Source organism: Coregonus lavaretus (genome assembly GCF_964263955.1).
Source record: "Coregonus lavaretus genome assembly, chromosome: 6".
NCBI classification, from domain to species: Eukaryota; Metazoa; Chordata; class Actinopteri; order Salmoniformes; family Salmonidae; genus Coregonus; species Coregonus lavaretus.
The window spans coordinates 23894036-23918991 of NC_139993.1; the positions used below are offsets into that span (position 1 = coordinate 23894036).

The 24956-nt window shown below is 42.1% G+C and overlaps 1 protein-coding gene across 1 annotated transcript in view; it reads left to right on the forward strand.

Annotated features, from left to right (window-relative positions):
• Positions 1 to 268: 268 nt before the first annotated feature.
• The window catches only part of pex5la (peroxisomal biogenesis factor 5-like a), a gene marked incomplete at both ends in the record, with an annotated part of 291726 nt that continues 267038 nt past the window's right edge, over positions 269 to 24956 (forward strand). Inside the window, one exon of the mRNA XM_084163646.1 lies at positions 269 to 289. Within this exon, the coding sequence (XP_084019772.1) occupies positions 269 to 289 (21 nt within the window). The remainder of the gene's footprint in view (positions 290 to 24956) is intronic.

Consider the following 24956-nt stretch of genomic DNA (forward strand, 5'->3'; position numbering starts at 1 on the left):
TTCGGCTGGCTACCTCAGTGAAAACACCGGCAAAAAATACATGTCAAGAACTCTTGCGTTTCAGCACCTAAAACAAGGACAGTTCCTTTCCTTTCGCGTAACATTCAACGCCTCAACTAGAGCGGGCACTTGAAACATTCCGCATCTTGTTCCAGAACTCTTTGCACATATAAACACTTCCAGTGTAACCTAGGGTATCTGTATTGCAAGCCTAAAAGTAACCTAAAAATCAATCGTCGGAGAATCAGTAACTGCCTTTGAGCTCATTATGTACCAGGGACATTTGCAGGTAAGATGTTTTGTTATTTTAAAACATAAATGCATTCGATTTGTGTGTGATGGTGAATACCAGTAGCCTACGTTTAAATTCAGTATAACGTTCTTTATCTAGCCTAGTTCTGGACCAGTACATGGGCTTGAGGAAACGATGAATATGACAAGAACTCCTCTCACGCCCAGGATCCTTCAATTCAAAGTCTTATTAACCAGCTCTGCAAACGTGGTTAAGGTTAGGGTTAGGTAATTGTTATGGTTAAGGTAAGGGTTGGGGTTAGGGTTTAGCGTAGGGACGTCCCAGGGATTCGGGATTGCATTAACCGTCAAACAAGCATGCCAAAGATGTCCAGGTGACTGGAAACAGTGGTATGGGAGATATAGGAACCTGATGTCAAATTATTTGGGAATATAGTCTTTGCTCAGCCAATAGAGTTGAATAGTTAATTTGTGACTTTTTTTATATGATCTTAAATTAAGTGTCTATCAAGCAAATAGAGAGTTCATTACACATAGCTCATGGCAGAGGTTCATTTTACATTTACATTTTAGTCATTTAGCAGATGCTCTTATCCAGAGCGACTTGCAGTTAGAGTGCATAAATTTTTTTTTTTTTCATACTGGTCCCCACAACCCTGGCGTTGCAAACGCCATGCTCTACCAACTGAGCTACACGGGACCATATATAAAAAGAGCTCTACCCCCATGCAATTGATTGATTTTGAGACAGTGAAACTGGGAAAGAGATATCCTATAGGCTAGGGCCTACAGTAATAATATATGTAAGAATAATAGTCCCTTAGCAAGAAAGTAAACAAAACTGAATTTTCTGTTAATGATGGTTGTACTAGACCTATATCCTATGTCATGATCATCTTTTTGTCTGCATGACAAATCACAATGGATAACCTCTTGATGACATGTCAAGGTTGAAGACTTTGTTGGTCAGATAGATATAGCCAAATTGATTCAGGGATTCAAGTTCATTCTACAGTTGTTGGTTGTGTAACAAAGGCCCTCTCCAAACAGAGCTTATGGCATTAAAGACCAGTTAAATATTTCATAATGTATTCCTCAAGCAGCTGTGTTGATCTGAAACACATGGGCAGTCTGTTTTTTTCTTGTGTAGAGAAACTGAGTATTTCCTTTAGTTGGAGAGTTTGGCAAACAACATTATAGCCCTCAGAAAATGTTGGAAATTAACAACTAATATCACGGTTCATATCATATTATATCTATAATCTTGTTACCGTTTTGTGGCAGAAAAATGCCCCAGTACTCCAACTATTTATTGGTCTCATCTCATGACTGAAACCATATAATAATAATCATCCTTACAACCTATATGCTTAATCACTATAACAAATCATTCATATGTTATTAGATCATTTCCAGGCAAATTATATTCAGGATTATGTCACATATCTGTCAAGAGCAATAGGGTTAGTCAAACAATGTATTGTAACATTTATAGATAGAACAACCTTCCATGACAGTGATATACTACTTAGGGATAGTGTGAATCCAAGCTGTTTCTGTTTTGAATATCCTTTGAATATCTGATTAATATTTTCCTGGCCTCCATTTAGTCTGTCTGTGTGTGTGTGTGTGTGTGTGTGTGTGTGTGTGTGTGTGTGTGTGTTTTCATCTGTGTGAATGACAGAGGGGTAGATGTGTCAGCTCCGGAGAGATTTGTTATCCGATCTGCACTTTTCCAATAACACTGCACATAAATCTGACAAATAACCAAGCTTTTATGCAAGACTGATGATTTCATTATGGTTATCTGATACTTTCTAAGTGTCCCATCTCGTGGTTGGAACATATTTGTCTACGGCTTTGCTTTTAGATCATAGCAAGTAAGCAATACAAGATAATACATTTTCCATGTTGTTTATGGAGTTAATTTAGCTGCAAATGTTTGGTCGATACAAACCAGACACTCTGCTGCATCACTCAGCTTGTATAAGGGAGACATTTCTCTTGACAGTGACACTAGTGATGGGCATTCTGAGTCTTTTCAGTTAGTCGGATCTTTTCGCTCCGTTCACCAAAACTACACATTCATTTGGCTCCCAAACAGCACTTCAGTAGTGCTTAAAAATGTGTGAAAAACCATGAAAAATAGCACATTTACATTTACATTTAAGTCATTTAGCAGACGCTCTTATCCAGAGCGACTTACAAATTGGTGCATTCAATTTAGGATAGCCAGTGGGACAACCACCACTGGGGGAGGGGGGGGGGTGTAGAAGGATTACTGTTAAACTATTCCAGGTATTCCTTAAAGAGGTAGTGTTTCAAGTGTCTCCGGAAGGTGGTCAGTGACTTCACTGTCCTGGCGTCGTGGGGGAGCTTGTCCCACCATTGGGGTGCCAGAGCAGCGAATAGCTTTGACTGGGCTGAGCGGGAACTGTGCTTCCGTAGAGGTAGGGGGGCTAGCAGGCCAGAGGTGGATGAACGTAGTGCCCTCGTTTGGGTGTAGGGTCTGATCAGAGCCTGAAGGTAAGGAGGTGCCGTTCCCCTCACAGCTCCGTAGGCAAGCACCATGGTTTTGTAGTAGATGCGAGCTTCAACTGGAAGCCAGTGGAGTGTGCGGAGGAGCTGGGTGACATGAGAGAACTTGGGAAGGTTGAACACCAGATGTGCTGCAGCGTTCTGGATAAATTGTAGGGGTTTAATGGCACAGGCAGGGAGCCCAGCCAACAGCGAGTTGCAGTAATCCAGACGGGAGATGACAAGTGCCTGGATTAGGACCTGTGTCGCTTTCTGTGTAAGGTAGGGTCTTACTCTGCGAATGTTGTAGAGCATGAACCTGCAGGATCGGGTCACCGTTTTGATGTTAGCGGAGAACGACAGGGTGTTGTCCAGGGTCACGCCAAGGTTCTTTGCACTCTGGGAGGAGGACACAATGGAGTTGTCAACCGTGATGGCGAGATCATGGAGCGGGCAGTCCTTCCCCGGGAGGAAGAGCAGCTCCGTCTTGCCGAGGTTCAGCTTGAGGTGGTGATCCGACATCCACACTGATATGTCTGCCAGACATGCAGAGATGCGATTCGCCATGTAAAGCCTAATAGGTTGCCTAACATTGTCAGATCGTGAAATGTGAGTTGAAATAAATGTTTACCTGATGAAATTAGATCACTTGCAGAAATATATTAATATATATTTTTTAACATACTGCAAATGTTTTGCGTGGACCAGAATGAGGCTCTAGCCTCACTCCCTATTGTTACTGCAATGAGGAATTGCCATCTTCAGAGAATGTTTTTATAACTTACCTACAGATAATTGTTGTCTGGAGCCCAAAAAGCAGTTGTAGCAGTATGCAAATCAGGGAGACAAAAATGTATGGGTTTTTCACAGATGCGATTTGGTTCCCAACGTTTACTAAAAAGATCTGTTCAAAAAGAGCACTTCATTCGCGAACGACCCATCACTAGACAACACCTTTCTCCTTAAATGCAATTTCCAGTCTATACTGTTTATTCCTTTGTTAAGATGCGAACTGCATACTGTTGCATAGGGTACTGCAAATGCAACCAGCACATACTGTGCTGTCTGTACCTTATCTTTTGTTCTGATATTTATGTGAACTCAATTTCTAACATGGAAGGATGTGGATGATAGGACAGTGTCTTAATTGTGAAGATGTTGTTTACAAATCACTTGCAAAATGTGTGGAATGAAAAGTAATTTTTATATGATACTCTGCCAAATTCATATAAAATTCAAGCTAAATATGAACTTTACTTTAAGCCTGACAGCCAAGTCTTGAACACATTCAGTTGGGCACTGTAACTCACATCCATCTATCTAGATATAAAGTTCATATACAGTTGAAGTCTGAAGTTTACATACACCTTAGCCAAATACATTTAAACTCAGTTTTTCACAATTCCTGACATTTAATCCTAGTAAAAATTCCCTGTCTTATGTCAGTTAGGATCACCACTTTATTTTAAGAATGTGAAATGTCAGAATAATAATAGAGAGAATGATTTATTTAAGCTTTTATTTCTTTCATCACATTCCCAGGGGGTCAGAAGTTTACATACACTCAATTAGTATTTGGTAGCATTGCCTTTAAATTGTTTAACTTGGGACAAATGTTTTGGGTAGCCTTCCACAAGCTTCCCACAATAAGTTGGGTGAATTTTGGCCCATTCCTTCTGACAGAGCTGGTGTAACTGAGTCAGGTTTGTAGGCCTCCTTGCTCGCACATGCTTTTTCAGTTCTGCCCACAAATGTTCTATAGGATTGAGGTCAGGGCTTTGTGATGGCCACTCCAATACCTTGACTTTGTTGTCTTTAAGCCATTTTGCCACAACTTTGGAAGTATGCTTGGGATCATTGTCCACTTGGAAGACCCATTTGCGACCAAGCTTTAACTTCCTGACTGATGTCTTGAGATGTTGCTTCAATATATCCACATAATTTTCCTTCCTCATGATGCCATCTATTTTGTGAAGTGCACCAGTCCCTCCTGCAGCAAAGCACCCCCCACAGCATAATGCTGCCACCCCCGTGCTTCACGGTTGGGATGGTGTTCTTCGGCTTGCAAGTGACCCCCTTTTTCCTCCAAACATAATGATGGTCATTATGGCCAAACAGTTCTATTTTTGTTTCATCAGACCAGAGGACATTTCTCCAAAAAGTACGATCTTTGTTCCCATGTGCAGTTGCAAACCGTAGTCTGGCTTTTTTATGGTGGTTTTGGAGCAGTGGCTTCTTCCTTGCTGAGCGGCCTTTCAGGTTATGTCGATATAGGACTCCTTTTACTGTGGATATAGATACTTTTGTACCTGTTTCCTCCAGCATCTTCACAAGGTCCTTTGCTGTTGTTCTGGGATTGATTTGCACTTTTCGCACCAAAGTACGTTCATCTCTAGGAGACAGAACACGTCTCCTTCCTGAGCTGTATGACGGCTGCGTGGTCCCATGGTGTTTATACTTGTGTACTATTGTTTGTACAGATGAACGTGGTACCTTCAGGCATTTGGAAATTGCTCCCAAGGATGAACCAGACTTGTGGAGGTCTACACATTTTTTTCTGAGGTCTTGGCTGATTTCTTCTAATTTTCCCATGATGTCAAGCAAAGAGGCACTGAGTTTGAAGGTAGGCCTTGAAATACATCCACAGGTACACCTCCAATTGACTTGAATTATGTCAATTAGCCTATCTGAAGCTTCTAAAGCCATGACATAATTTTCTGGAATTTTCCAAGCTGTTTAAAGGCACAGTCAACTTAGTGTATGTAAACTTCTGACTCACTGGAATTGTGATACAGTGAATTATAAGTGAAATAATCTGTCTGTAAACAATTGTTGGAAAAATTACTTGTGTCATGCACAAAGTAGATGTCCTAACCGACTTGCCAAAACTATAGTTTGTTAACAAGAAATTTGTGGAGTGGTTGAAAAACGAGTTTTAATGACTCCAACCGAAGTGTATGTAAACTTCCGACTTCAACTGTATGCCAGGATATGCCTGCTTTTTAACAATTCATAGAGTGGATGTGATGGGTGTACAGATGTAAAATAAATAACAGTGTTTGCATCCTCAGCACCATGCATCCCACTGGATCTGGCATGTGAGCTTCGTGAGCTGCCAAGCAGGCCACCAAGGTAGCAGGTCCTGTTTTCCCTCTTCCCCAAGCACCACATCTTCCACTCAGGAAAAAATAAGACACGATGTCAAGTCGGCAGGTGTTACACGAAAAAAGGCCCATGAAAACTGTGTGCAGTGCAACCGATTTGTTTGTGGGGCTTGCTCACACAAAGCCCCGAAGCTGTGTACTGACTGTGGACCCGAAGCATAAAGAGAAGACCTGATTGATTCAGGCATGGGTAAAAGGGCACAATACAGTGTCCGATGTAATCAACAAATGACCGTTTTTATATCTTGTCATGAATATATTCCCATGAATATTTCTTTATGCATGTCACGAGCGTTGAGAGACGGGTCAGACCAAGGTGCAGCGTGAAAAGCGTACATGTTTATTTAACTCAATAAACATAAACAAAACAATAAACAACGTAACGTGAAGTCCTCAGGCTAAACACATACAAGCCTAACACGGAACAAGATCCCACAACTAAGGTAGGCAAACAGGCTACTTAAGTATGATCCCCAATCAGAGACAATGAGCGACAGCTGCCTCTGATTGGGAATCACACCCGGCCAAACCTAGAAATACACATCTAGATCCTAAACATAGAAATTCTAACATAGATCCTCACGCCCTGACCAAACCAACTAAAGACAACCGGCCTCTCAAGGCCAGGGCTTGACAGTACCCCCCCAAAGGTGCATACTCCGGCCGCACCAACCTGACTCATTAGGGGAGGGTCCGGGTGGGCTTTCAGCCTCGGAGGCGGATCCGGCTCCGGGCGTGACGACTTCTTCCTCTCTGCCTCCCCGTTGCGCCCCTGGCCTGGTCTGGACCTTGGCGCGATGCTTCCCCTCTCCTTCCTCCCACGATCCACCAAGCCCTGTCTGGACCCTGGTGTGGGAGACCCCGAACCTGGAGAGGGGCTGACGTCTGGGCCTGGATCGGCAATCCCCCCACAATGCACCAAGCCCTGTCTGGACCCTGGTGTGGGAGACCCCGACCCTGGAGAGGGGCTCACTTCTGGGTCTGGACTGGAGCCGCTGACCGGAGCTGAACTGGACACCGGTGGAGCGGACTGCTCTGGCTCCGGAGTGGAACGGCTGACCGGAGCTGGACTAGGCACCGGTGGAGCGGACTGCTCTGGCTCCGGAGTGGAACCGCTGACCGGAGCTGGACTGGGCACCGGTGGAGCGGACTGCTCTGGCTCCGGAGTGGATCCGCTGACCGGAGCTGGACTGGGCACCGGTGGAGCGGACTGCTCTGACTCCGGAGTGGAGCAGCTGACCGGTGGAACGGGCACGGGCCGTGCCGGACTGGGAACATGCACCACTGGTCTGGTGCAAGGAGCAGGCACGGGCCGGGCCGGACTGGGAACACGCACCACTTGTCTGGTGCGAGGAGCAGGAACGGGCCGGGCCGGACTGGAGACATGCAACACAGGTCTGGTGCGAGGAGCAGGAACGGGCCGTACCGGACTGGGAACACGCACCACTGTCTTGGTGCGAGGTGCAGGCACGGGCCGGGCCGGACTGGAGACACGCACCACTGGCTTGGTGCGGGGAGCAGGTACGGGGCGTACCGGGCTGGCCACACGCACCATTGGTTTGGTGCGAGGAGCAGGGATGGGCCGTACTGGACTGGATACACGCACCACTGGTCTGGTGCGGGGAGCAGGTACAGGGCGTACCGGGCTGGCGACAGGCACCACTGGTTTGGTGCGAGGAGCAGGCACGAGCCGTGCCTGACTGGATACACGCACCACTGGCTTGGTGCGGGGAGCAGGTACGGGCCGTACTGGACTGGATACACGCACCACTGGTTTGGTGCGGGGAGCAGGTACGGGGCTTACCGGGCTGTGAACGCGCACTGGCGACACAGTTCGTGGGACTGGCGCAGGATATACTGGACTGTGGAGGCATACTGGAGGTCTGGAGTGTACAGCTGGCACAACCCGTCCTGGCTGGATGCCCATTTTCGCACGACACGTGCGGGGCGCTCCTGCTCCTCTCTCCTTGCCTCCACTACTTCCTTCTCCCTTTGAGCCTCCTGTTGCGCCTCCCTCTGAACGGATAACTCCTGCTCCCTCTGATCTAACAGCCCCCGTAATGTGAGACAGCGGTTGGAACCAAAAATCTTCAATTTGGACTCCAGACCAAAGTACACATTTCCACCAGTCTAATGTCCATTGTTCGTGTTTCTTTCTTTTTTTTTGGGGGGGGGGGGGGGGGGTGGATCAGCTTAATATTGCAGATAGATTGTATCTTCTATCAATGTAACTGTCTGCATCACTTCCAATCCCCCATGTTTTTTATATATATACTCCCCTTTATTACTTTTCAACCCCGCCATCCTTTCCCTACTTGGAGTAAATTAGTGAACAACAATGCTCAGGCCTCTACTTCCGGTCTATACTTACTATCTACACCTTATGGACACAATTAATTTTACAATAATTCTATTATATATATATATATATTTTTTTTTTTGCTCCTGAACTTCTTCTACTGTCAACCTCTCCGATCATTTTCATGATGTACATCCGGTTTGCTTCTATATGCCATATCTTTCTAACTGTGCTCTTTCCCAAAAGCTCCCAACATACAACCTATATACTTATTATGGACACAGTATGCTTACATTATTAGCTATCTTTGTTATTATTTGTTGTTATTTGTTATTAGTCCCATCCTTCAACTCTATTCAATACCTCCCATCGATCTCTTAACACCATCCGTGTTCGTGTTTCTTGGCCCAAGCAGGTCTCTTCTTCTTATTGGTGTCCTTTAGTAGTGGTTTCTTTGCAGCAATTTGACCATGAAGGCCTGATTCACACAGTCCCCTCTGAACAGTTGATGTTGAGATGTGTCTGTGACTTGAACTCTGTGAAGCATTTATTTGGGCTGGTAACTCTAATGAACTTATCCTCTGCAGTAGAGGTAACTCTGGATCTTCCATTCCTGTGGCGGTTCTCATGAAAGCCAGTTTCATCATAACGCTTGATGGTTTTTGCGACTGCACTTGAAGAAACTTTCAAAGTTCTTGAAATTTTCCGTATTGACTGACGTTCATGTCTTAAAGTAATGATGGACTGTTGTTTCTCTTTGCAAATTTGAACTGTTCTTGCCATAATATGGACTTGGTCTTTTACCAAATAGGGCAATCTTCTGTATACCCCCCTACCTTGTCACAACACAACTGATTGGCTCAAATGCATTAAGAAGGAAATAGATTCCACAAATTAATTTAAGAAGGCACACCTGTTAATTGAAATGCATTCCAAGTGACTACCTCATGAAGCTGGTTGAGAGAATGCCAAGTGTGTGCAAAGCTGTCATGAAGGCAAAGGGTGGCTATTTGAAGAATCTCAAATATAAAATGTATTTTGATTTGTTTAACACTTTTTTGGTTACTACATGATTCCATATGTGTTATTTCATAGTTTTGATGTCTTCACTATTATTCTATAATGTAAAAAGGTTGGAGACCCCTGATCTAGGGGGAGCAGGGAAATAACCCCATCTCCCCCCTCCCGTTTGGCATTTCTCATTGCTTTTTTCATTTGGCGTTCCTCTCCCTCATATACAGTAATTATTATGCCTATAAAACCTGTGGTTGATGATATAATTTACATAAATAAACCCCAGTAAGCAAAATGACATTGAAAATACATATTATTTGGTGATTGATTCTATGGCCAAATTTCAACTGTACATACAGTGGGGGAAAAAAGTATTTAGTCAGCCACCAATTGTGCAAGTTCTCCCACTTAAAAAGATGAGAGAGGCCTGTAATTTTCATCATAGGTACACGTCAACTATGACAGACAAAATGAGATCTTTTTCTCTCCAGAAAATCACTTTGTAAGATTTTTAATGAATTTATTTGCAAATTATGGTGGAAAATAAGTATTTGGTCAATAACAAAAGTTTCTCAATACTTTGTTATATACCCTTTGTTGGCAATGACACAGGTCAAATGTTTTCTGTAAGTCTTCACAAGGTTTTCACACACTGTTGCTGGTATTTTGGCCCATTCCTCCATGCAGATCTCCTCTAGAGCAGTGATGTTTTGGGGCTGTCGCTGGGCAACACGGACTTTCAACTCCCTCCAAAGATTTTCTATGGGGTTGAGATCTGGAGACTGGCTAGGCCACTCCAGGACCTTGAAATGCTTCTTACGAAGCCACTCATTCGTTGCCCGGGCGGTGTGTTTGGGATCATTGTCATGCTGAAAGACCCAGCCACGTTTCATCTTCAATGCCCTTGCTGATGGAAGGAGGTTTTCACTCAAAATCTCACGATACATGGCCCCATTCATTCTTTCCTTTACACGGATCAGTCGTCCTGGTCCCTTTGCAGAAAAACAGCCCCAAAGCATGATGTTTCCACCCCCATGCTTCACAGTAGGTATGGTGTTCTTTGGATGCAACTCAGCATTCTTTGTCCTCCAAACACGACGAGTTGAGTTTTTATCAAAAAGTTCTATTTTGGTTTCATCTGACCATATGACATTCTCCCAATCCTCTTCTGGATCATCCAAATGCACTCTAGCAAACTTCAGACGGGTTTAAGCAGGGGGACACGTCTGGCACTGCAGGATTTGAGTCCCTGGCGGCGTAGTGTTTTACTGATGGTAGGCTTTGTTACTTTGGTCCCAGCTCTCTGCAGGTTATTCACTAGGTCCCCCCGTGTGGTTCTGGGATTTTTGCTCACCGTTCTTGTGATCATTTTGACCCCACGGGGTGAGATCTTGCGTGGAGCCCCAGATCGAGGGAGATTATCAGTGGTCTTGTATGTCTTCCATTTCCTAATAATTGCTCCCACAGTTGATTTCTTCAAACCAAGCTGCTTACCTATTGCAGATTCAGTCTTCCCAGCCTGGTGCAGGTCTACAATTTTGTTTCTGGTGTCCTTTGACAGCTCTTTGGTCTTGGCCATAGTGGAGTTTGGAGTGTGACTGTTTGAGGTTGTGGACAGGTGTCTTTTATACTGATAACAAGTTCAAACAGGTGCCATTAATACAGGTAACGAGTGGAGGACATAGGAGCCTCTTAAAGAAGAAGTTACAGGTCTGTGAGAGCCAGAAATCTTGCTTGTTTGTAGGTGACCAAATACTTATTTTCCACCATAATTTGCAAATAAATTCATTAAAAATCCTACAATGTGATTTTCTGGAGAAAAAAAATCTCATTTTGTCTGTCATAGTTGACGTGTATCTATGATGCAAATTACAGGCCTCTCTCATCTTTTTAAGTGGGCGAACTTGCACAATTGGTGGCTGACTAAATACTTTTTTTCCCCACTGTACATTCTCAATGAAGTATACATAACAATACAAATTGTAAAATCCATTTAATATAGGAGAGAGGAGCCAACTGAAGATTGCAACATAGAATATGTATTATTACTCCCATCTGCCACATGTACTTATGTTAGCTTTTTCAAAAGCTTTAAAAGGGGAACTGCACCCGCTGATTTGGACTCGTTTTTTTGACTTGCTCCTTTAGAAATGCTGGCGGCCATGACAGAAGCCAAACATGAGTTGGCTTGGAGTTGTGGTCTGATGTGGGTGTTTCTTTGGTGTGTCCTTGCCACCACCAAGACACAAATCTATCAGAACCTTGCCCGCAGCTGTTTCTCCCCACTCAATCACAACAAACAAACATCCTGCAGGTTGAGTTCAATAACTACAGTACAGGCAGATGTATGGTGAGATGTCGGAGGAAGCTTTGAATAGGTAAGTAGCCTACAGAGTAATATGAGAAGAATACAATTGCTGAATTTATGCAGATATTTTAAACAAAGTGTTTTGATAACTTTCAAATGTAGTAACAGGTTCATGTAGAATAAACAACCCTTTACATAATACCATAGAAGCAGTGTTCTGCTAATATAACAATGTGCACCTTTCACCTTTCATTGTCATTCCCAGCCGATACAGATACTGTGCCTATCTCCATTTTGTCTGGTGGTAATGGGGCTACCCTTGCAAACATATCAGAGTGGTGTCCCATATAGAACAGGAGTTCCCTGATCCTGGTGCAGAATACACAGGGTTTCTCCCTCCCCATATTGACTGATACCATTCAATTCAATGATAAAAGACAATACAAGTAAAAGTTGTGTCTAGTACAATTTTACTGCCGAGTGCCAGGTCTCTCTCCATTTAGAGACATCAGTATCAAGCCTGTCTCTCATTCTGGACTTCACCACATCATCTTGCAAGTGCTGGCTATACATGTTTCTGTGAACACATGCACACAGTCACAGTTCTATTACCAATGGCAGACAGGTACTATGTTGAAGTCTGAACAGGTCAGACTAAACCTACCTAATTCCGGTCTCCCCATCAATGACCGTTGGTGAGCAGGCAAGAGGTGAGGCTGGAGGTAAGGTCTTTGCCAGCACCCCATTGATGGGCATGGCAGCGTAGATCAGCTCCTGGCCCCTCATCAAAGATACTGGTCTGTCACACAAACACACACAAAGAGCACTGATTACATTATCAATGGTGGTTATGATTAGCATGGTGGAACCAACCTGATCGCTGCATTCACCTTTCTATTTCACTTCAGATATCAAGATATGTGAAGTGAAATAGAATGATAAACGCAGCGATCAGGCAGGTTCCACCAGGCTAGGTTATGAAGGTGAATTGGAACAAAACTCAAAACTGTTTTGACCTTTGACCAGGTCAAATGTCACCAACCTGATTCAAGTGTCCTCCTTGTTCCATTTATAGGAATGCTCACAGCGAGGGCATGTCTGCATGATGCCGAGGGTCCCCTTGCTGGTCTTCTCTATGTTGCATGATTGGCTGCAAACTGGACATCTCTCTAACAACTGCAGCACACAATGCTCATAAACAATGTACTTCCTCATCTTATGAGGTGGTGTTGACTGGGTGGGCCTGTGATGTGGTGATAGAAAAGACAGCCAAGTGGTAAATATAATACTGTTATAAAGAAAGGAAAAAGTTATTTGATAATGTACTTCACAACAAAAATTACTCTACTACTTTTATCTGCTTGGCTGGGTAATTAACCTACTAGTTTATCAAAGCGGGTATTTTTTTAATACAACTTTTCACATAGCATACATTTTTGTTGATGAAGCCGTCTGTGTCATCAGGGCAGTAACTCCAGTCAAGTTAATGCTAGGTCGTCACTAGTTACCACAACCACAAAGTCATCAACCCTGCCTATTTCTACAATTTCTCTTCTTTGTGATGGCCACTCCAATACCTTGACTTTGTTGTCTTTAAGCCATTTTGCCACAACTTTGGAAGTATGCTTGGGGTCCTTGTCCATTTGGAAGACCCATTTGCGACCAAGCTTTAACTTCCTGACTGATGTCTTGAGATGTTGCTTCAATATAGCCACATAATTTTCCTTCCTCATGATGCCATCTATTTTGTGAAGTGCACCAGTCCCTCCTGCAGCAAAACACCCCCACAGCATGATGCTGCCACCCCCGTGCTTCACGGTTGGGATGGTGTTCTCCAGCTTGCAAGCTACCCCCTTTTTCCTCCAAACATAACGATGGTCATTATGGCCAAACAGTTCTATTTTTGTTTCATCAGACCAGAGGACATTTCTCCAAAAAGTACGATCTTTGTCCCCATGTGCAGTTGCAAACCATAGTCAGGCTTTTTTATGGCGGTTTTGGAGCAGTGGCTTCTTCCTTGCTGAGCGGCCTTTCAGGTTATGTCGATATAGGACTCGTTTTACTGTGGATATAGATACTTTTGTACCTGTTTCCTCCAGCATCTTCACAAGGTCCTTTGCTGTTGTTCTGGGATTGATTTGCACTTTTCGCACCAAAGTACGTTTATCTCTAGGAGACAGAACCCTCCTCCTTCCTGAGCGGTATGATGGCTGCGTGGTCCCATGGTGTTTATACTTGCGTACTATAGTTTTTTTACAGATGAATGATTTTTTTCTGAGGTCTTGGCTGATTTCTGATGATTTTCTCATGATGTCAAGCAAAGAGGCACTGAGTTTGAAGGTAGGCCTTGAAATACATCCACAGGTACACCTCCAATTGACTCAAATAATGTCAATTAGCCTATCAGAAGCTTTTAAAGCCATGACATCATTTTCTGGAATTTTCCAAGCTGTTTAAAGGCACAGTCAACTTAGTGTATGTAGACTTCTGACCCACTGGAACAGTGAATTATAAGTGAAATAATCTGTCTGTAAATAATTGTTGGAAAAATGACTTGTGTCATGCACAAAGTAGATGTCCTAACCGACTTGCCAAAACTATAGTTTGTTAACAAGAAATATGTGGAGTGGTTGAAAAACGAGTTTTAATGACTCCAACCTAAGTGTATGTAAACTTCCGACTTCAACTGTGCATCTATGTTTGGGCCAATGTTTGGATGTTGAAATCAAGGCCATTCCGGACCAAATCTGAACCAAACATAGACGTCCAGGGTTGGGTAGATTACTTTCTGAATGTAATCCGTTAGTTACTAGTTACCTGTCCAAAATTGTAATCAGTAATGTAACTTTTGGATTACCCAAACTCAGTAACGTAATCAGATTACTTTCAGTTAATTTTAGATGACTTTCCCCTTAAGAGGCCAGGTTAGCATTTTGTCTTCATGAGTCTTGTTCTGGAGGCAGCTCTGCAGAGTGGTCATTAGCTGGCACAGCCACAAAGTCATAAAATCTGATGATTTTGAACCTAATCTTAAACACACTGCTAACCTTAAATTAAAGCAAATTTTTTCTTTTCATTCATTTTTACAATATAGCCCATTTTGCACCTGGCCCATCTAGCAGAAATAGCTCAGTTCTGCCTCAAGTACAAGACTCATCCCAATAAACATCAACCTGCTCAAGAGGCATTAGAAGTTTACACAACTGGCCATAAATGGATGTCGCATTTTACTTTATGAGTTGGCTATGTAGGCTTTTACTAGAGATAATAATATGATTAGGCTATATCTTTACAAAAAACGTAGTCTGTCAGATTACCAGTCATTCCAATTAATTTAATACCCCTTGATCTTCAAGAATGGGACTTGGAAATATGGAAATATCAATTAGCCAAACTGTTTTACCTGAGCATAACCCAAATACTAAGGACTTATTAGCCTACTCTATTGTTTATGATTTTGGTGTCATGGAGCACTGATTGGGCTCATTGCTTTCAGAATGGCATGCTTTGAGCACTACCGAAAAGTGCTATTTGCATGTGAAAGATGTATGCATATTTGCTGCTTTTGCTATAAGCCTATTGTTGACGTTTTTGTTGGTGACATTTTGATATCTTGATAATTTGCCGCTGTTTAAGTCTATCAAAAGTGCGAGAGTTTGAGCATGTGTCCATTAGGCTTGTGGATTTTTTTTTTTTATCAGCACGAATAAGATTGAGCAATAAAAGCCCCACTCGTGGTCTTCTTAAATGAAATTAGTTTTTGACAGTATGGAGCACAACACCACGGGGGAATTTAGAAGGGAGGAACACCCTTCAATTTTTATTCCATAGACTGCAATCCGCACTGCAGCTGTTGCAAGAGTGCATTTTTCACTGGCTGCCCACTGGTCGCAAAACAATGATTGATAGGCAGCTTAAACTTCTTCAATTCAACCATTATTGGGTTAAAATACACGTATACATTTGTGAATAGCCATACACAACAACCGCAATCCGTAAGGCGCAAATAGCTAAATGAGAGAGCAGTAGTGTGATTCACATCAATGCGCTATGTAGAGAACAATAATAAGTGATATCTGTATCGCTCGTAGGCTACACCACTGCTGTCGTCCTTACCCCAAGTGTTTATTTAAATTGGATAATCTTTGGATGCTGACAGCAGTCGCACCATTGGAAGACATAGCTTGGACTGTAGCATACAAAAGCCTATTCCTGCTCTTTTCCTGTGATCCATCAAACGCATTTGGTATCAAAGTGGTCTCTGATTTGTGGTCAGACTCGCTCAGGCGGAACAAAAGTAATCCTGCGCCTTTGAATGTCATTGAGAAAACAGAAAGGTGTTCATTGTTTTCGCAAACATCCTTTCTGAATGAATGTAAAAGTAATCCTAGAAGTATTCATTACATTTTACAAAAGTATCTGTTATCTGATTACAATATTTTTGCTGGTAACAAAACGGATTACAGTTAGTTTTTTTTGTAATCCGTTACGTGTTACTCCCCAACCCTATGATTGGTTCAGATTTGGTACAGTCATGACCGGACCAAAAATCTACGCACGGACGTTGAAATCAAGGCAGGTCCGGTCCGCACCAAAAAAAGATGACAGGTCCGGACAGGACCTAAATAATACATCCAAAAGACGTCGGCATCGGTCAGTGCTAAGTGGGACCCAGCTGTTTGTCTTATTGCCGTGGACTGTGATATGCCGATGAGAGTATATTGGAGATTTAATATTTTGGCGTGGTATAGGTGTGAGAGTGTCCTGTTCTCAGTATTGTCCCAGTTTACAGCATTTGAAACCCAGTGTACAGCCTTGGATACTGTCTGGGTAGGCTCATCGGTTGGCATGAACAGAATTGCTGAAAATCTGATAGAAACCCTGCCTCCCCCCTTTCTGCCCATCTCTCTAATCCTGATTATTATATCCAAATACTTTTGAGAGCTACACTTGGGAAGTGTTAGATAAGGTTGATGAAAAGAACAAAAGCAATATTTTTATCAAATAATTCATCAGATTACAAATAATGCTTTCAATGTTTCCCGTGAAACTTCAGAGAAGCACCACGAACCAGCAACATACAGCATTGTCAAATGTGCAGACTCAGCAAAACTGCTGATCCATTTCAGAAAAGCTCTCCTGAGGTACAGTATTTGCAAATGTTTCTCTGACTGTGATTTTGGGATTAATTTGATCAATTTAAAAGATATTTTGTTAGGAGAAGGTTACAGATAATTGGCAAGTAGCCTATAGGTTAGAAAAACTGGTCAGCAGTCAGAAGGTTGCCAGTTCGAATCCCAGGTCTGGTGAGGAGTGAGCTGGCAGTGAAGAAAAAATCTGGTGGAGAGTATAGCAGGCAACTGGAGGGTCGTTGGCGTCAGTATCCTAGATGCTATCTCCTGCTATTGTGCCCATGAGCAAAGCACTTAACCCTTAAGTGCTCCAGGGGCGCTGCACTGTGGAACACCCCTCAGTGTTGGTTAGGTTCTAAGCAAAAAATAAATGCATCTATTCCTCCCTAGGAATGTGGACAATAAAGTATTCTTCTGCATGGACTCTGATGCCATCATTCCTTTGGACTGCCGGCAGCTTATTTTGGTATTTATTGTAGCAAAGTAAAAGTGGATTTAATTAAGGAAGTGAAGCATTGTAAACAATGTCTTCCTCATCGAACATCAATCAGTGGGAGCGACTCTTCAGATAGTATAGTTCCTCTGCTGGACAACATGATTATGCAATTACAAAACATAGGACTGCAGGCATTGTCTGAGCATAGATGCCTGATTGTATTTAGATCTTATGGCACAATGGAGAGACATAATTTAGTTTAGACTAGTCAGATCGAGCAATGGTTTGATAGATTGTCTTATTTGTCCCTCTATAAGGTTTGGTTCAGGTACAGTGGTATTGCTTTCTTATAGGGCTTTTCTCCCATCTCTGCAACTGCATCTTCTACACTGGAAGAGTACAGTATATACTGTACTGTACAGTGCCTTTAAAAAGTATGGACACCCCTTGACTTTTTCCACATTTTGTTGTGTTACAAAGTGTGATTAAAATGGATTTAATTGTCATTTTTGGTTAACGATCTAAACAAAATACTCAATGTCAAAGTGGAAGAAAAATGATGACATCTATTAAAAATGTATGAAAAATAAAACACTAATATATCTTCATTAGATAAGTATTCACCCTCCTGAGAAAATACGTGTTAGAAACACCTTTGGCAGCGATTACAGCTGTGAGTCTTTTTGGGTAAGTCTAAGCGCTTTGCACACCTTGATTGTAAAATATTTGCCCATTTTTCTTTTTTTAAATTCTTCAAGCTCTGTGAAGTTGGTTGTTGATCATTGCTAGAAAGACATTTTAAAAACTTGTCATAGATTTTCAAGCAGATTTGAAGTCAAACCTGTAACTAGGCCACTCAGGAACATTCAATGTCGTCTTGGTAAGCAATTTCGATGTAGATTTGGCCTTGTGTTTTAGGTTATTGTCCTGCTGAAAAGTGAATTAGTCTCCCAGTGTCTGTTGGTGTCACGGATTTAGCCGAGGCTGCTCCTCCTCCTTGCTCGGGCAGGCTTCGGCGTTCGTCGTCCCCGGAGTACTAGCTGCCACCGATCTAGGTTTCAGCAATCATCTAGATTGGTCTGCTTTGTGTACACCTGTTTCCCATTAGTGTTGATGGTTTCCCTTTATAACCCCTGTCTGTCATTCGTTTGTTGTGTGTGATTGTTCTCCGTTTGTTTTCGGCAGGACTGTGTATTGCGATTATTGTTCCTCCCTGTTTTGGAGGTTTTGTTGTTTTGTACTTTTCATTACGTTTATCAGTAAAGTACATCTGCCAGTCTCTCGGTGTCTTGCGCTTGACTTCGTTCACCGCATACACGTTTATCCTGACAGTTGGAAAGAAGACAGCCAGGCTTTCCTCTAAGATTTTGCCTGTGCTTAGCTGTATTCCGTTTCTTTTTATCCTAAAAAAACACCCTAGTCCTTGCCGATAGTAAGCATACCCATAACATGATGCTGCCACCACCATGCTTGAAAATATGAAGAGTGGTACTCAGTGATGCATGTTTTGGAATATTTTTATTCTATACAAGCTTCCTTCTTTTCACTCTGTCATTTAGGTTAGTATTGTGGAGTAACTACAATGTTGTGAGTCAATCCTCAGTTCTCATATCACAACCATTAAACTCTGTAACTGTTTAAAAATCACCATTGGCCTCATGGTGAAATCACTGAGCAGTTTCCTTCCTCTCCGGCAACGGAGATAGGAAGGACGCCTGTATCTTTGTAGTGACTGGATGAATTGATACACCATCCAAAGCCTAATTAATAACTTCACCATGCTCAAAGAGATATTCAGCGTCTTATTTTTTTTATTTTTTTAACACATCTACCAATCGGTGCCCTTCTTTGTGAGGCATTGAAAAACCTCCCTGGTCTTTGTGGTTGAGTCTGTGTTTGAAATTCACTACTCGATTGTGGGATGGGTAGTCATTCAAAAATCATGTAACACAGAATGAGTCCATGTCAACTTATGTGATTTGTTAAGCACATTTCTGCTCCTGAACTTATTTAGGCCTGCCATAACATAGTTGCTGAATACTTGTTGACTCAAGACATTTCATTTTTCATTATTTTCATAAATGTTCTACAAACATAATTCTATTTTGACATTATGGGGTATTGTGTGTAGATCAGTGACACACAATCTAAATTTAATCAATTGTAAATTCAGGCTGTAACACAAGAACATGTGGAACAAGTAAAGGGGTGTGAATACTTTCTGAAGGCACTGTAAGTAGGCAGTATTTAAGTAGGTCACTGATTCAATACAGCTTGTGCTGTGGTGTTGCAATGTGGTGCTGTGGTGTTGCATACAATTATATTTGTGTTAGGCTGTTTTAGTCTAAACTAGCTAACACCTATGAGTATCATATCTGACTCCTACCAAGGAAAAACAAATGTGTTCCTAATTAGACTTTTCTACGATAGATGAACATCTCTGCTTCCTGAAGTGTTAAAGCAGGGTCTGGAGGCTTTAATCCCAGACGTATACAGAACGCTCCCAAACATAACTAATCATGGTCTTGATTAAACTGATTTAATTGCCCTGCCTATTTCAGGAGGTAGAGTAATGAGTTGAATCAGAGTCAGATGGTTTCTGGCTGGAACAGAAGCCAGTGCTGTTCTCCTATGGGTCACTGTTTTCTAACCCCTGGCTGGAAAAAATCTCTGTAGGGGTTTGGGGGCATTTGTGTACTGGAAAGCAGACTTAAACGAGAATAAGGAAGATCTGTGCATTCAGCAGCATCATTTACCTAACCAGATTGAAGAGGAAGAATTTGCCAGCTTAAATTGCATGTTAAATTTGCTCAATGTTGATTTCATCCCCCCCCAAAAAATGTTTGTTTACAGGATGTTGGGGTCATATTGCGAAGTGGAAGGGAAGATTATGGAAACAGGTGCATGAGCAAAATAATAACAACTGACCAAACTGTACCAAGGCTGGAGTTGAATCATAGACACAGCCTTATTTGTTTCAAACCAGGCTTTAATCCATGCCTCGATGTCATAAATTCACATGATACGACCGCGCAGATGTGCAGTAATGGCATGAGAGGCTTGGAGCCTGTCATTCTTCCTCATTTCCTTTAGTACACTACTGTGTTTTGCTGTGGCAGTTATCGTGAGGGTTTGTCACGCTAGGGGGGTGAGTTGCAGTTCATCTGGGGCTCCCTTTTAGATGTGTGTGTGTGTGTGTGTGTGTGTGTGTGTGGGTCTACAGTACATGAAAGCAGCATCCGGTGCGCCCCTTGCGAGGGGAGGCTCTGGCCGTGTCTGAATACCCATACTTGCGTCCTAAATAGTAAGCTGTTTGAGGATGCAAAAAAAGAAAGTTTGTAGTAAGTGACATTTCTAAAATCAAGTGTACTTTAAATGTCTGGATGTCAGAATAATCTCGGCTTTTCATCTAGTAGAATTCCCTGCACGCTATTGAGGAAGATAATAATTTTTTCACCCACGTGTGTTCGACAACAGCTGATAATTAGAATAGGGGAAAATGCGCTAAAAAATGAACGAATGGCGGAAAACAAGTGCGATTGCGCATTCGATGTCGCTTTCTCAGTATTGATGAGTAGTATGTTGATATTTGTTGCCTATTGCATAAGTTCGTACTAAACAGTACGTTCTAGATAGTATATAGTACGATTAGTACACAGTATGCAGTATGCAAGTCAGATCTCAGACACAATGTGAATGAAACTAACGGCACCACGTCTGCCTTTGAAAAGGGCACTTGTACACACAAACACAGCCTGATGGCAACACCTTGGCACAGGGACAGTCAGGGGACTTCCCAACCTGAAAGAAAGACTACAGTTGGACGTTTTAGTGCTGTACCATGTCACAGAGGTACAGTAAGACTTTTACCGGTACTAAGTAGTCTACTTAGTTGTGCATGTAGAGAGAAGACAGAAGTGGGATGCTTTTGTACCGATTTAAATAATAATATTCAGTATAAGTGGCGCAAGCAAGAATCAAACCCACGACTTGGTGTTGGAAGCAAATGTGCCAACCAGTTGAGCCATTTGAAGCCAGTTAGAGCTTTAGGAACACCCGTTTGGAAAACATTGTTCATTGTTAACATTATACTGTACCTTTGTTTTTGTCCATGCAATGTTTGCCAACTAAGACGATTTCTGGGTCATATTAAGTAGGCACGAAACAGAAACAAAACGATCTGGAACTATGACATACTATCTGAAAAGGCTTGTTTTTGTTTTCCATAACAAAATCGTTTATGAACATGACCCTGGGGTAGAGTACCTTAAACGTTCGCTGACAGGTTTATTTACTGAAATGCTTTTGATGTCGCTGAAGTGCTCAAAGGTTACCACAGCCTGGGGGAAGTGGATAATACACACATGCTTGATAAAGCTAATACATCTCATATTGAGCAGATATCATTGGGATCAGTGTGATTATTGGTCAGCGGTTGATGAACACATTGATTTGCTGTTGCAAGGACATTAGATCCACTCATGGATAAACGGACAGAAATGCCATAGCATTTTCATCCATTTCACTGTTTCGGAAATACATCACAATCACAATGAGTGATTTGAGCGCTATACGGAGCCCTCTGCATTGTTACAAAATTTGAGAGGCGCACAGAGATTGATTTGGCCTCTGCATGTCTCCGGAGGCTCCACAATTGCGTCACACCCTCCATACGAAGCCTCCGACCAAGGATATTGTAGCGTGAGAGATTAATTGTCACTTGGAACATTGCTTCAAGTGTTATTCATCTGTCATTTTCAGAGCTCCTACTCTGTCAGGGGTTATACTTTTCACAGTGGGCATGCTCATATTAGATGCCGGAGATTGAAAAGGGATAATCTTTCACAATAACTTATAGAGCATTTAATTACATCCGCTCACAAACGTAGATTTGTCTTGTGTTAAAATTCTGAAAGAGGCGTAGGATATTATTTTGATAAAGCGTTCTACCATTGGAGGTCCGCAACTCATTTAGAAAATTAATGTTCGTCCTTAGGTAGGGAGGAGGCTCAATTGATATCATGACAAACGAGCTGAGTTGGTTTTGATTTGTTTGCCTCTTCAGGCCACAAATGCAATACAATACCCAGGTCAAAACTCAAGGCCAACTGAACACAATAGACTACGCTTGAACAGTTCTCAGAGGGGCGAAATAATAAGGGTCTGGAAAACTGCTCTTGGACGAGAAAAAAACTGATATAGCTCGCATTGAACGTGAAGATTGTGCCACTTTATATCCTGTGACATCACATACAGACATCCTTAAAAGCCTTCTGAGAGGCAATTATCCAATCAAACTATTGATTAACTAAAATAGCTGACTAAATTCAAAGCACAGACACAACCATGCACATGTTAAGGGCTTGAAGAGGTTATAATAGTATGCTGTCGAGTAAGAAGAATATCCTTTGAGAATACATAGGAAGACTAAATATTTTCTCATGGACTACCAATATATCCTCATTAAAGACAAAGGTAATATCATGTTTGTGTTCAATGAGCTTGTATAACCTCTGCTTATGTAACCCAGCCTTCACAGTGCAAAGGGATCTCCTGAAAGAAACAAAAAGCTCACGAGGTGACCGCTAACCAGTGGTGTGTATTCATGGCTGCCAAGCGAAGCCAGGCTTCCCCCAAAAATGTACAAATAATATCTCGTCTCTGTGTTTCCATTAATGTCCTTCAATTTGCAAGAGGCTGAATGTGTCTCACCAGAGAAAGCATCCGAGCAAACGAAACAACCCCCCCCAAAACATTAAGAATACCTGCTCTTCCCACGACACAGACTGACCAGGTGAATCCAGGTGTAAGCTATGATCCCTTATAGAGCCCCACAGTGGAGGTGTCATAATACCCATAAAACCTAGCAGTCAAACAGGGAAATGGTTCCAATCGTTTTTCCACCATTCATTTTTCCTATAGGGAATTTTAGAAACACTTAAAATAAGGGCTGTGTTTCGTGTAGGCTTACCCTCACGTGACGTTTTGATAACCATGTAAATCTCTCTTGGACAAGGTGACTTTATCAATATATTCGGCTCTATTTACTCTCAGATTCTAAAATGCTAATTAGCATCAAAGTAGACATCATGCAAGACTACAAATCCCTGCAAGCTCCTGCACGTCATCTCTAGCTGACGGCTTTGCTAACAGGTATTGTGTCAATTTAAAACTTGCACAAGACCGTTCACAGAATTGTCAATTTAAAGAAATGTAAATTTAGTTCACATTAGATGGTTAATCCAGAGATTCCTACCTTTGCCTCGATTAGGCAGTCTCTTCCAGGTCATCATGGCATTTGTAGTTCTTTATGATAGCCACATTAGCATTTCATTTTTGGGGGGTAAATACAGGCGAATATATTGATAAAAGTCACCTTGTCCTAGAGAGATTTACATGGTTATCAAAACATCACGGCAGGGTAAGCCTACACAAAACACAGCCCTTATTTTAAGTGTTTCTAAAATCCCCTATGGTACAAATTAATGATGGAAAAAGTATTGTAACCATTTCCTTGTTTGACTGCTAGGTTTTCTGGGTGTTCCTAGTGTTTGGTATACTCAGTGTATGTCATCAATGATGAGAGAGAGAGAGAGAGAGAGAGAGAGAGAGAGAGAGAGAGAGAATATATATATATATATACATGATCAAATGAAAATCTTAGAATCAACTATTAAAGACTACCAGAACCCACTGGATTCTCCAATTACATTGAATGAACTACAGGACAAAATGCAAACCCTCCAACCCAAAAAGTCCTGTGGTGTTGATGGTATCCTCAATGAAATGATAAAATATACAGACCACAAATTTCAATTAGCTATACTTAAACTCTTTAACATCATCCTTAGCTCTGGCATCTTCCCCAATATTTGGAACCAAGGACTGATCACCCCAATCCACAAAAGTGGAGACAAATTTGACCCCAATAACTACCGTGGGATATGCGTCAACAGCAACCTTGGGAAAATCCTCTGCATTATCATTAACAGCAGACTAGTTCATTTCCTCAGTGAAAACAATGTACTGAGCAAATGTCAAATTGGCTTTTTACCAAATTACCGTACGACAGACCACGTATTCACCCTGCACACCCTAATTGACAAACAAACAAACCAAAACAAAGGCAAATGCTTCTCATGCTTTGTTGATTTCAAAAAAGCTTTTGACTCAATTTGGCATGAGGGTCTACTATACAAATTGATGGAAAGTGGGGTTGGGGGAAAAACATACAACATTATAAAATCCATGTACACAAACAACAAGTGTGCGGTTAAAATTGGCAAAAAACACACACATTTCTTTCCACAGGGCCGTGGGGTGAGACAGGGATGCAGTTTAAGCCCCACCCTCTTCAACATATATATCAACAAATTGGCGAGGGCACTAGAACAGTCTGCAGCACCCGGCCTCACCCTACTAGAATCTGAAGTCAAATATCTTCTGTTTGCTGATGATCTGGTGCTTCTGTCACCAACCAAGGAGGGCCTACAGCAGCACCTAGATCTTCTGCACAGATTCTGTCAGACCTGGGCCCTGACAGTAAATCTCAGTAAGACAAAAATAATGGTGTTCCAAAAAGGTCCAGTTGCCAGGACCACAAATACAAATTCCATCTATACACCATTGCCCTAGAGCACACAAAAAACTATACATACCTCGGCCTAAACATCAGCGCCACAGGTAACTTCCACAAAGCTGTGAACGAACTGAGAGACAAGGCAAGAAGGGCCTTCTATGCCATCAAAAGGAACATAAAATTTGACATACCAATTAGGATCTGGCTAAAAATACTTGAATCAGTTATAGAACCCATTGCCCTTTATGGTTGTGA